This window comes from Perca fluviatilis, chromosome 17, assembly GCF_010015445.1.
Source record: "Perca fluviatilis chromosome 17, GENO_Pfluv_1.0, whole genome shotgun sequence".
NCBI classification, from domain to species: domain Eukaryota; kingdom Metazoa; phylum Chordata; class Actinopteri; order Perciformes; family Percidae; genus Perca; species Perca fluviatilis.
This window is the reverse complement of record NC_053128.1, coordinates 9,254,182-9,267,985: the sequence shown is the minus strand read 5'-3', so window position 1 is coordinate 9,267,985 and position 13,804 is coordinate 9,254,182. Positions and strand designations below refer to the sequence as shown.

The window sequence follows — 13,804 nt, the reverse complement described above, 5'->3', positions numbered from 1 at the left end:
AAGACACATTTCAAATGCTCGATGATAAATGCTTTTGCATTTGGAACCCCACGCTCAAAATAATTTAATTGGACCTTGAGTTGAGTCAACGTCATGTTTAGTGACTGTCCTGGGGGTCCAGGAAGCCCAGGTGGACCCTAAAACACAAGGAAGATGCACACATTGGGTATTGTAATAAACACTACAAAAGAATTTTAGAATCCAGATTTTAAAAGTTTTTGTTATCCAAAAGAGATAGAAATCTATAGTAAAGAAATGTCTCTTTACATGGCCATTAAAATGAATGTGTGGTACAGTATACACTGACAAATAACATCTTAGATTCATGGAACTGAGTGATGATCAAATGCAATAAAAGCTGTTCATTTCTTAAGCTGTTTCACATGTTGATTTTTGTGCCTTAACAGTGCTCAACAGTGTTGGGTGTATGTAACGCATTACAGTAACATAACTACTTTTTTCAGGTAAAAAGTAGTGTAACGCACTACTACTGAAAATGTGGTAACGAAACGTAGTTCCTTTTTCAGTTTGGCGCAACGTTACTTTTCCCAGGGACAGATTTGACAGCGCCACTGCCTTCTCAGCTGCGCGCTCACAAGCTCCACACGGGACGTGACAGAGGCTGGTAGCACAGCAATCATGGCAAGCGAGAAGAAGCCAAAGCTAAATTTTGAGAGTGTTTTAAGCTTTGTGGCTTTTTGCTAGACGGCGCTCTGAGCCAGGCAGACACAAAGCTGACAACCTCACAGATGGATGCGGTGGCGATGAGCTCATACATACACGCAATGGACCGCTGTGGACTTGTGTCGGTTGCACGGACACGCAAGGATTTCCAGAAAAGAGGCTGCATGTGTCTACGACAATGCACGGAGCATCGTGGCTGTGCGACCGGTACAAGTCGATACAGACATTACATACACACTAACACCGTGTAACGCCGATGACCTGCCGATGTGCATTCAAACCGCGCTGGACTCGTTCATAATGAATCAGCCGTCACTCTGTGAGTAGAGAATCCAGTCTGCAGTGTAGTTCAGACACTTCACTGATAAACCAGAGATTGGCTTCATGGTCAAAGATAGTTTTTGTATAATTAACTTCAGTCTCTGCCAGAGACGCCCGCTTTTAAAAGTAACGTAAAAGTAACGAGTAACGTAAAAAGTTACTTTCCATAGGGGGTAACTAAGAAAAGTAACAGATTACTTTTTTAAGAAGTAACGAGTAAACACTACTTTTTAAAAGTAACTTCCCCAACACTGTCAACAAGTAGGATCCTTTAAAATGATAGTGTCACTACTTTAGCCGAGGCCCATGTCCCCTGAACGTTATGCTAATGTTAGCTAAAACCCAGGCAAGTTATAAGCTAAGCAAACTGTCAGACACATAAGAAGTTTGCACACTAGGCTAATCTCATATCTAATTAAACTGATTTGTGGGCATTGTCAATGTATTGTATACATGTTTGTAATGTACAGCATCTAGTGTATCCTAAGAGCTTTATATTAATATGATAAGCAAATATTTTTTACCAATCAAACTCAAGAGTGTTTTTGATCCTCTGTGGTAAACTTACTGGGAGCCCCCTCCTGCCAGGCAGACCAGGGAAACCTTGGTAGCCTTTCAAACCCTGCGGGGGAAAGGAAATGCGATAAGCACAACATGCGGTTCTGCCCTGTTCTGTACGACAATACCACACCATTAACTATAAAACACATTGATATGGAAATCAAGACTGCTGCAAAATCCCATTACATTCGAATGAAAACTCCTAAGTGTGACAGCTTTATGATTATATGTGCCATCAACGTAAACCAGAGCGATCCTAGCGTTAACAATCCTCCGGGGCAGTCAGCGCTGCACATTAGCGCTGAGTAAGAGCTGAAGGGACTTTGATCTGTCAGGACAAGAGTGCTTGAGATGATGATATCATACCTTTAATCCAAACAAACCCTGCAACAGAGGAGGAGAAGAAAAAAGGCATTAGCATGATTTTTCACTGTGAAGTGCAGTTATTTATCTGCTGCATTAAGAACCCATCTGCCACGGCTTCCTAAGTCAATAGATTTGTCTGCCCCTAAGACACAGTGGGCTGAACACAATCATAGTGTGCTGGTGAACTGTGCAGCTGAAGAAATGATTAGTTGGCTGACAGATAACAATCTGCACCAGTTCTTATAAAACAATCCCATTTCCATCACACGCTCCACTTCTGTAATCAGACACAATCTAGACTCTTGCTTGAATTCAAAACTGTGAAATATCTAAGACAAAAAGTAAAAATGCATAGCCTGAATAAACTTTGTATATCAAATTTAAAATACAGTTGCAACGTTCTTTCCACAAAAGAAAGCAACAACAGCATAAAAGCCAACCTGAAAAACAAAATACTAGTTATAATTATATAACAGCCAGCAACAAAAAAAAAACCCACAGTGAATAAAACATGTTGAATAATCTATCTGTAATGTACAGGTTTGTGAAAAAGCGCTTTTCAAAGGGAATTAAAAGATTTAAGATGTGATGCTGAATTCTGACATGAAACTTACAGGCAGCCCTGGCATCCCTGGTGTACCCCTCGGTCCTGGTACACCAATATTTCCCTAAAACACAGAGAGAGAGAGGAGAGAGAGGAGAGAAGAGGAGAGAGAGAGAGAGAGAGAGAGAGAGAGACACAGGGGGGGGAGAGAGAGAGAGAGAGAGAGAGAGAGAGAGAGAGAGAGAGAGAAAGAGAGAGAGAGAGGAACATACACGTCAAAGTTGGACATCATAAAAAACATATTCAAATGTAGTACAAATTCAAGCTCCAAAAGATTAAAATAAACTACGATCTTAATTTTGCGTACCTGCTCCCCCTTCAAGCCCAGTGGACCAGGCAACCCAGCAGGACCCCGAATACCCTGAAGAAAGATTAAAAAAAACTAAATTAAAAGAAAATTAAATAAATATCCATTAGAGTAACAAGCATTCTTTTTTCCTTTTTTAAGATTATTTTTTGGCCATTTTAGGCCTTTATTTTTTATGGGACAGCTGAAGACATGAAAGGGGAGAGAGAGGGGGGAATGACATGCATCAAAGGACTGCAGGTCGGAGTCGAACACGCGTCCGCTGCATCGAGGAGTAAACCTCTATATATGAGTGCACGCTCTACCAGGTGAGCTACCTAGGCACCCAGAGCGACATACATTCTGAACAAAACATGTGATTATAGTACTTTCCCGTAGTTCCAATGAATCTCTTCTTGGGCTTTGCAAGAAGTTGCCAGAGTCTAGTTGTGGAGCACGTGGGGGCGTTTAGACATGAGACCGATAAGATAAGATAGTAGATTGTTAACCAGAACTTAAGCTGTCTACAACTAACTGCCAGCTGGAATCAGTCGGCCCATTCTCGTCTGACCTCTAGCATCAACAAGGCATTTTCGCCCCGCCCAGGACTGCCGCATACTGGATGTTTTTACTTTTTCAGACCATTCTTTTTAAACCCTAGAAATGGTTGTGTGTGTGAAAATCCCAGTAACTGAGCAGATTGTGAAATACTCAGACCAGCCCGTCTGGCACCAACAACCACGCCACGCTCAAAGTGGCTTAGATCACCTTTCTTTCCCATTCTGACATTCAGTTTGGAGTTCAGGAGATTGTCTAGACCTGGACCACACCCCTAAATGCATTGAAGCAGCTGCCATGTGATTGGTTGATTAGATAATTGCATTAACGAGAAATCTTACAGGTGTTCCTAAAAATCCTTTAGGTGAGTGTATTCTTTAAGGCACCAGAATCAGAGCCCTCCTCCCCCCAAACATTTCTTTTTTTTTTTGAGCTACCCAGGCGCCCCCTCCAAACATTTCTGACATCAGAATGGGCCTTTTCCACAGCTGACATCTTGACTTGTCACAGCGGGGAAAGCCCAGGTGGAACTACTAACATTAAAGATGGCTCTATTCTATTAAGTGTCCAAGGAAGCCTCTCCAGTGAGCCAGTATGTACCAAAAACAAACCCTACAACTGGCACACCTAAATGGAATAGATCGAGCCATCGTTAATGTTATTAACTAGACCTGCTCTGACGTGTATCTACTGTAACATTGCTGGCAGCTTTACCTTCACACCTACAGACACAGTTACCATTCATAATGTGTATCTCCTTATTAAATGTGGACAGCTCCTACCTTCACGCCATCAGCTCCAGGTGGTCCAGGCACTCCCATGTCTCCCTTCTCCCCCTGAGGACACAGACAACACAGTCACGTCTCCAGCTTCACTCAGACAGCACACCGGCACAATGGAAAAGCAAAGCACATGGAGCCTGAACTGAGCCCAGCGGGCCAAAGCAGTTTATGAGCCTCAACAACAGCTCAGTATTAACGCTACTCTTTATTTCAGTAGCTATCACTCCCGTTCACGTTGCTATGACAATCCACATGTACATATCAAGTTCAGTTGTGTGCCACTTTCATGCGGGGAAAGAGGATGTAAAGTATCCACCATTGTTTATGAGTTGATAACCGTCTTATTTATTGGTTATGACCTTGCTGTAAATTACGGCCTTCACATTTTTTTTGTCATACTTTTAAAAAAAAATGTCTCCCATGTTATGTATTTAATTATTATATTAGTTATGATGCTGTTATGGGCCCATATAGTAGTAAGGGTTCACCAAAAAACTCACATATTTCACCGATAAGTTGAAGTACTGTTCTGTAATGAGCTATCATATTTGACACCTAAAATATTCTTAGAAATTCATTTCTTGAAATGGTCTTTCTAATTTCTTGAAACTTGAATAAAAAGTTACAGTAATAGTGGATAAAAAATGAAATAAATGATTTTAAAACTGGATTTTTCCAGATGAACCAACATATAAATACTACTTTATTAAAAATCTTGACTATTCACATCAAATGTTTCTTCATTTTCAAACAGCCCTGCTCTTCTTGAGAGACAAAAGGTACACTAGATCACTTGTAGCTACTGAGAAACTTTCAAAGGCATATAAATAAAAAAAGGTATTTTTCAATTTTATTATTTTAACAAAAACAAAATGAAGCTAGCCTTGTTTACACAAGCTGAATCCAAAGAGATCCAGTTGGGTTTCATCCTCAGTGTCTGTGACAATTCTTGTTTACCTCTTTCCCCTTTCCACCTTGATCCCCTGGCTCTCCACGTAAGCCCGCGATTCCCTTGGGGACAAAAATAAAATAAATATAACAAGTGGTTATCAATTCACTGCTTGATTAAATGCACTTTAATTGGGAAACGCATTACTTTATTGATCTCTTCTCTCCAAAGCGGGACAGATGGCCGAATAGGCAGTTTCACAGCTAATGTGTGGAGAGAAATAGATAGATAGATAGATAGATAGATAGATAGATAGATAGATAGATATATGACATAAAAACAGATGTTAAGTGAACAAATGAATTGACTTACGATGAGCCCTGGCCACCCAGGGAGGCCGACTAGCCCTGAGTCTCCCTTTTGGCCCTGAAAGGCAAAACACAATCTACTGTTGGCCCATACACTATATTAAACCAGAAGGAAAGCCTGTGGCCTTGTTACCATATATCCCACCTTCGGTCCTCTGTCTCCCCTGGTCCCTCTGACTCCGGCCTTCCCCCGTTTCCCCTGTGGACAAGTTCGCAATGTTTTTCGATTTGGCAAAGGAAAGCAAGAGGGCTTAGCAACCATTTTTTATGTATGCATCTGCACATGCAGTGGCTGTCAGAGTGGCTACTTCTGGCCATCCTCCCTTCCATCCCATTCACACACACACACACACACACACCATACTATCTGTATGTAAAGTCCCGTTTTCAACACCACACAAAGGCTCTTTTTTTTCCTCCAAAAGTCATAAAAAAAGTAATAACATTACTATTACAAAGAGAGATAATACCTGCATATTGACCTTCTTGGATTCATCACAACATTATCTTTACATTATTTAGAACTGCATTCCACCTGCTAAATGTTCTCAAGACTGAAACAGAGAACTCTTACTCTCTTTCCAACATGACCCAGCTTCCCTGGTGATCCATTCTCGCCATCGTCTCCCTGTAGGGGTAAAACATAAACTGAGCAGGGGAAAATTAATTTGGATCTTTCTGAGAGGGAGACATTTAGCTGCTGCAATTATTTTTATATTGCAAAATTTAAAAAAGAGCTGTCTGTACTGGTTAGTACAACACAAGATCAAAAACATTTTCTTCTCAAATCAAGTGAAAAGGGGCATTTAGTTGGTCAGGAACTACCAACGCAATACAGTGTATGTACAGTATGTGCTTCATAGAGTAACTAAACAACAGTTTTTGAGCCGTTAACACGTTTGTATAGATGCTCTCTCCTAGTATGCAAATGTGACTTCTGCTACAAAACTAACTGCGCCAGCTGAATAGTCTGATGCAAGAGACCAAAACTATTTTCACCCCAAAGTGGTGAAAAGCAGGTTCTGCTCTGTGGTAACCACCTTCCTACCTATCCAACGCTCAGCAAGAATGTATTAATGTATTTCCCAAAATATTGAACTATTCCTCTAACTTGTTTCCATTGCGTGGTTCAATGACTTTGTGAATTACGTAAATTACTGTATGTTGAAATTAAGTAGAATAAAATCCAAAATGTATTCCAACTTTAGATGTTCTGGAAAACCAGAATGTATAAAACATGTATAATTACGTATTCAGATGTTTTGGGACAAAAAAAAACAAAAAAAAAACACACACACTGGAATATGAGGCTCTTACCTTCTCCCCAGACATGCCCTGGTTCCCCTCAGGTCCTGCTCTTCCTTTTACTCCCTGCAAAGCAATAATAGTTTTTAAAATAATTTTGCTGTTAAAGCTATAGTGCGTAGTTTCTGTCTCCCCCATGAGGAATTCTATGTAATGACAACAAAACTGCTGGCGCGTCGACATGATACAAGCTTTCTGTGATCGCGCACAGCCCCCACCCCTCCTCCACGCAGTTGCTAGTAGCCAAGAAGGACACGGAGGATTAAAAAAACATGATGGACTCTTCAAACGAGGTCATTATCTTCACTTGGGTTTCTGCGCAGGAAAGTCGCCGGACGACACAATCTTCTGAATATAGCCATACTGAGAAATCCAGAGAGAGTTGTGTGGAGCTGATAGTCTAAATTAGCTTTGTAGCAACTCATTTGGCAATGGCTTGAATGTAACGGACGTTCATTAATATCAAAAAGTTGCGCACTAAAGCGTTAAGATAACTTTCAGATAGAAAACACACACAGACACACACACACACACACACACACACACACACACACACACGGTATAATTATAGAGCAGCTGGTGAGGGCAAAATGTGATTTCATCATCCACTGTGTTTCTGTGTTGTACACACTTACAGGAGCCCCTGTGGGACCTGGGGGACCCTGGGGGCCCATCTCTCCTGGAGGTCCCTGAAAAAGAGAAGGAAGAGGCACAAATAACAAGGTAAGAGTTGTTGGGGGGGCAATCGTCAGCAATTAGTTATTAACATCAGACAAAGTACTGCTTAAAAGCTGTAGATTTCACCTCAAACCCTGGCAGAGCCGGAGGACCTTGGATTCCTGGCAGACCATCCTCACCCTACACAGGTCATAAGATTATTGATGTGTTTTATGAATATTTGCACATAGTAAATAGATTTTAGTTTTTGCATTATAATGTTTTCATCTAGAAGATGTAGCAACATGGAGACATGCACTTTGGTTTTTTAAATGCCACAGTACAGTAGATACATATAAGATGAAAACCTCACTAACCTGTTCCCCTGGTGGACCTGGAGCTCCTGGCTCTCCCTTCAGTCCCTGTGACCCCACTTCCCCTTTAGCTCCCTGGTCTCCCTGAGGTCCAACTTTTCCTACTGGACCCTGCCATGCAGACATCACAAAAATGCAACACAATTACCCAGACAACTAAGTTATTAAGTTTTTTTTTCTGTTATAGATTTGGACTGAAAATCAGATTTTAGTAAATTAAATTAAAATCAGCTTTGAGGGCGAGAAGCTTGGAGACTGGATTCAACTGCAACTAAACGTCTTTCAGTTTAATGTAAAATAGCGCAGCCACAGACATCAAACACTGCACCACACAGACAAACGTCTGCCATCTAACCCAAGACAACATCCTCAGCTGTTCCGTTTCCGTATCCGTTTACACGTTCCATGTTATTTTAGCAACACTAGACAAAAAAGCGGGTGGATTTTGGTCATTTATTTTAATGTGATAAACAGTAGAGTACTAAACCAAGACTCCAGAGCCACAGCTCTGTGATGCTGTGAGCACTGGGCACTTTGAGCTAAATGCTAATGTCAGCACGCTAACATACTGATGTTCAGCAGGAATAATGCTTACCATGTTCACCATCTTAGTTTAGCATGCTAACATTTGCTTAATGAGCATTACATACAAAGTACATTGGAGGCTGATGGGAGTGTCATTAGTTTTGCAGGCCTTGAGTCATAAACCAAAAGTATTGAACATATACAGTACACCTTTTGACCTACTGGTTGAACTAGATAAAAAGTCAATGAACCCAGTGCCATGGGAATCCATCCAATACTTATTGAAACATTTCACTTAAAACCACAAATATCAACCTCATGGTGACATGAGAGGAAAATTCAGGTCATCACCAAAGTCATAAGAATTCATCCTCTGGGAACCATGAACGTACATCCGTACATACAGTATATCATAGCTAATAGTTATTGGAATATTTCAGGCTGGACTTGGATGGTAGACAGACCGACGTTGCCATGCTTATGGTTTTTCACCGTAGATAGACATGATGCACTTTCTTATGTTTATCTCGTTTCTGAGACTTTTGTTTAATTATCAGGGCTTCTAGCCTGGATGCCAGCCCAACTTAGCCCCGCCCACAACATTTGAGGTTGGGAAGTTCGGTCTGGACTTGATCCGTTGTGGAGCAACTATGCTCGGCTTTATACAATGACGGACAGATGATCAGCAGTAACGTAATCAACCACGTCACCAAAGAGCGCTTGGGTTGAATTTGTTTACAACAAAGATGGCTGCCACTGGAGAATTGAGATGTGTAGATTCCGCCATCGCGTCTGTTATAGCGCATTCATTTTAAAAGAGGAACAAGGAACCGCGATCACGTATGTATACACATTGCCACACCCATCCGCACGACACGGAAACTGCCGCCTCTGCCTTTGCTCTGTCGAAGCCTGCCTTTGACTTGTAGCTTCTCTGACGTCTGTCTCAGTTGTTCTGATTGGTTGTAGGTCTATCCAATTGAGTGCAGAGGCATTTTCTTTACTGGTTTGGTTGAAACACGCCCCATAATCACAGCCCAATGCCTCAAAAACTTGATGATGCAATCTAAACTCAAGTCATCCAGCAGTAATGCTGCCTGTAAAACTTAAATACCACTGTAATTAGCTAGATTTCTCTCTAAAGTGTAGTCCTGCCACGAACACTTAATTCACTGCTGTACGGAAACTGCCGCCTCTGCCTTTGCTCTGTCGAAGCCTGCCTTTGACTTGTAGCTTCTCTGACGTCTGTCTCAGTTGTTCTGATTGGTTGTAGGTCTATCCAATTGAGTGCAGAGGCATTTTCTTTACTGGTTTGGTTGAAACACGCCCCATAATCACAGCCCAATGCCTCAAAAACTTGATGATGCAATCTAAACTCAACTCATCCAGCAGTAATGCTGCCTGTAAAACTTAAATACCACTGTAATTAGCTAGATTTCTCTCTAAAGTGTAGTCCTGCCACGAACACTTAATTCACTGCTGTAACAGAACACAAGGGAAATCACGTATTTAAAAATGTTGCCTCCATTAACGGCACTGCTGGAACAGAACAGGGGACAAAACTAAAATACTGCCAATACAGGGCAATCTGCACGACAAGAGAACAACACATACAGGATGAGGTTTATTACGTTCAGACAAATGCGGACTGTGAGGATAACTTTAGTGCAACAGACGGAATATTTGTGCGTACATCTGCATGGCAAACAAACCAAATAAAGTGAACGAATATCTTGATACTTGAGGATACTTACAGGTGGTCCCAGCCCCCCTGCGTCTCCTCTGACACCACGAGAGCCAGTTATTCCCTATGTACAAGACAAACAGAGAGCAAATGGTAGTTCTCTCTCTTATAGCTGTACTGCAGACCATGTTGTGCAAAATGTTACGTGGAATCAAAGATTACCCGAGGGCCTCCTGACCCCGGAGGTCCAGTAATTCCCACAGAGCCAGACTCCCCCTGGAGAGATGGAGGGAAATCTGTTAGTGCCATTGCTTTGACATTCAACTTCATTTAACTTAGATTCAAGCGGAACACTGCAGGTGATGTAGGGTATGTAAAAAACTTTTGATATGCAAAATATCTAAAATGTCAGCGACAAATATTGTTAAAAACATTGTTTTATTCTGTTTTTTAATGTACTTAAATGATGATAATTAACAACATTCTGAGCATATGACAGTGGCTTGTTACTTAAAGGTGCTCTAAGCGATGTTGGGTGATGTTATTCTTGTTGACGTTCAAAGTATTTTCAAAAAAAATGAGACTAGCTCGCCCCTCCCTCATCCTCATCCGTTTTTTTACAGTGTGTTCAGTGGACAGGCAGCTCGCGGATAGTGGGGAGAGGTTTGCTGTATGTGACAAAAAATGTTGTAGCCTAAAAAACGTGTGACATTGCTTAGAGTACCTTTAAAAGGAAAATAATATCACCTTCTGGCCCTGAGGTCCATCTGGCCCCGGGAGTCCCCGAGAGCCTGTGATTCCCTAAAATGAGCACAAACACACGACAGAAACACTATAGACACTGACTTCAGTTTAAACATGTGTGGAGACAGGAAACAAAGGTAAAAACAAAAAGAATCAGTCAGACAGATCAATTAAAATCAATCCCAGCTGTAAACGGTTCATTAAAAGGCTTATTATTTAAAGGCTACTCTGAGCAGCATCTCATCAGTTGCATCAATACATCCTGGTAACAAACTCACCTGTAACCCCGCCAGACCTGCAGGTCCCACCTCACCCATCAGCCCCGGTTCACCCTGTTCAAGAGATCAGTTTCTACACATCAATCTGACTGATCAGTTTTATATTCTCTTCATGCTGGTGATTAACTGAAATCTCAGATATGTGTGCTGAGTGGAGCTGATCACTAGGTTTAATCTTTCGGAGAGTCTATTTGCACCCCTGGTACGAATAGCCTCGGCCACACAGCTGAGCTAGTCACACCCTGTGACGCAACAACAAAAACACGTTGCTCGCGTGCACCGAAATCATGGCAGACGTTCATCTTCCATGACAGCAGAAACTGGCATTTTAGAAAAGTTTTGTCTCTAAAGTTTATAACAATTGAATTTCTAGCGGAAAATGGATACTACAGTTGCGCTTTCTGTCTTCAGTGAAAGCATACAACCGTTAGTTTGTTAGTTAATACCATTGACATATATATTAATGGACCAATAGACCCCGTTGCTCTGGACGGAGACCAGTGAAGGCTATTAGAAGCACTTTTCCGGTGATCTCTTCCTTTACTGCGCAGCCTCCAACTGACGGAGACAACGTAAATGTGACGTGAGCAACGTGTCTGAAAGTTGTAAATCTTCTGGTAGCTGTGCCAAGAGAAATCTCAATCATTCCCAATCTTACAGAGACGGAGAGCGTAGGTATATGTAAGGAGATAACATAAGCACAGGCTAATTATTGCTAACTAACATGCTAGTTAACATTAGCAATTAAACCTAAACAGCTAATGTAAGTCCAAACCGCCTGCGAGCTTCTCCTGTACTATACGGTAATTCCTCTACTGTGCGACAGTAAGTCACTTAGTTATGACACAATCGTTAGCCTATTTTTACAAAAACGTCTGCTACGGAGCCATAACGTGAGGTACAAGGTAATGGAGCCTTTTATACATTGTCGTGTTTCTTTAGAATTAAACAATGGACAAATAGAGTCTTTAAACGCTTCAGATGTAAAGTTATTCGCAGTCAAGTGACGTAAAAAAAAAAAGGCGGTCAGTGGAATGCTAACAAGAGGTGATACCTTTGTAGCAACAAAATGGCGCCATCGGAGGTTCGCGTTCAGAAGCGAAGCTTACCCCCTTGGTTAATACCTATTTTTTATATACAGTATGGTTACCTAGCAACCAAGGCTTGAAGACACCAAGGGGTAAACAGTTGTACAACATTCTGTAAGAACTGCTACGTGAGTGGTTAGAACACTGATCTTTGGTCTGGAGTTCAATTCCCTGGTGAGGTGATCTTGTTTTTTTCATTTTGGATTGGATAATTTGCATGCCATTGCACAATTTTTTTTTGCAGGGTGGTAGGGGAAGACTCATGAATATTCATTAAGGGACTCATCCCTGAATGGCTAGTATTTACTCGTTGCCTGCTCTGGTTGGGTTGGTTAGGTTTAGGCAACAGGAGTGGGATTGGTTATGGTTAGGGTAAGAATATATAGAAATATAAAATATATATAGAAATATATAGAAATAGCATACATTGATATTTGTACCAGACGGGGTATTAATAGAACACATTGCTGTGTGCACCTGCGGGGTACGAATAGCATTAATTTCTAATTGCACCAGGGTACGAATAGCACTTCTAATTGCACCAGGGTACGAATAGCATACACTGCTAATTGTACCAGGGGTGCAAATAGCCTCACCCTTAATCTTTTCACCCATTGCTTGTGTTTGTCTTTTCATAATGACAACAAGAAAAATAAGCCATGATTAAAATGTTTTACTAAAGAACACTCTCTGATATGTTTTTATTCTAATCGCCCAAATCCAAACATTTGGGATGTTGGGAGTATATTGTATGATTAAAATAAAACCACACAGTTGTCCTACAACTGCTAAGGAGTAAAGCTGTGCTCACCATTAGTCCATTGTGGCCCTTCTCCCCCTTTGGGCCCCTTTCGCCGTTTTCTCCCAGGTCTCCCCAAGGGCCTTCTCGACCAGACAAACCTGGAGGCCCCACCTCACCCTGCCAACAACAGCCACAGACTGATCAGAAACGGCTAACATCATTTAGAGTCAGAGCAACACAATCATCCTCCTCATTAGAGATGTGAACACAAGAAACTTTAACTCTCACCAGTTTCAACAAACTAAAGGAGAGTAGTAAATGTACCTTCTCCCCTTCAGATCCAGGATCTCCAGGTTCACCAGGATGCCCGACATCACCCTGCAGAGGAGGGAGGAAAAGGAGTCTGAAGTTGAGTAAAGCAGGATTTATGCTTCTGTGGAGGCTCCACGCAGAGCTTTCATTGGGGGAATGCAACACTACCAAGCCACGGCGGAACGGAACAATCACTTTCGCCACGTCGTGTAGTTAAATCTTTTCAGAGGTCAGGCTACGGCATAGGGTCCATATCTCCACGTACCTATGTACATATCTATGTACATACCCACGGCGTCGATTTAACACAGAAACATAAATTGGCCTGAACTTTCTTACCCACCAATGCTATCTCTGGGGGCATCGGGTTTCATCCCCCCAAAGTTAAAGAATCCTGATGCAAAGCAGGAAAAAACAGGTTATATTATTCTTAATGTTGAATTGACATGATGAGGCATGGTGGATGATTTTGTTGCTCTGGACAATGCCAGGTTCTGAAAACTCACGCACTGACCAGGAGACTCATCTGATCTATTTTTCCTCTGGTATTTTGCTTCTTTTTACTTGTTTATTTTAATCCAAGCTTCATCCCTGGAGCCCAAATGGATTCGTTTTTCAAGACTGATTTTGCATTTAATGAAAAACTGAACATTTGTGTTAAAAATACCAATAAGGC

The 13,804-nt window shown here is 41.5% G+C and overlaps 1 protein-coding gene across 1 annotated transcript in view; it reads right to left on the bottom strand.

Moving 5' to 3' along the window:
• The window catches only part of LOC120546077 (collagen alpha-1(II) chain-like), a 31,723-nt gene that overhangs the window by 6,674 nt on the left and 11,245 nt on the right, over window positions 1-13,804 (bottom strand). The window contains exons 7-26 of the mRNA XM_039780838.1: window positions 13,141-13,194; window positions 12,886-12,993; window positions 10,987-11,040; window positions 10,712-10,765; window positions 10,187-10,240; window positions 10,035-10,088; window positions 7,759-7,866; window positions 7,529-7,582; window positions 7,360-7,413; window positions 6,737-6,790; window positions 5,994-6,047; window positions 5,565-5,618; window positions 5,424-5,477; window positions 5,120-5,173; window positions 4,163-4,216; window positions 2,844-2,897; window positions 2,547-2,600; window positions 1,933-1,950; window positions 1,574-1,627; window positions 75-137 (exon numbers count right to left, since the gene is read on the bottom strand). Of these exons, the coding sequence (XP_039636772.1) occupies window positions 75-137; window positions 1,574-1,627; window positions 1,933-1,950; window positions 2,547-2,600; window positions 2,844-2,897; window positions 4,163-4,216; window positions 5,120-5,173; window positions 5,424-5,477; window positions 5,565-5,618; window positions 5,994-6,047; window positions 6,737-6,790; window positions 7,360-7,413; window positions 7,529-7,582; window positions 7,759-7,866; window positions 10,035-10,088; window positions 10,187-10,240; window positions 10,712-10,765; window positions 10,987-11,040; window positions 12,886-12,993; window positions 13,141-13,194 (1,161 nt within the window). The remainder of the gene's footprint in view (window positions 1-74; window positions 138-1,573; window positions 1,628-1,932; window positions 1,951-2,546; window positions 2,601-2,843; window positions 2,898-4,162; window positions 4,217-5,119; window positions 5,174-5,423; window positions 5,478-5,564; window positions 5,619-5,993; window positions 6,048-6,736; window positions 6,791-7,359; window positions 7,414-7,528; window positions 7,583-7,758; window positions 7,867-10,034; window positions 10,089-10,186; window positions 10,241-10,711; window positions 10,766-10,986; window positions 11,041-12,885; window positions 12,994-13,140; window positions 13,195-13,804) is intronic.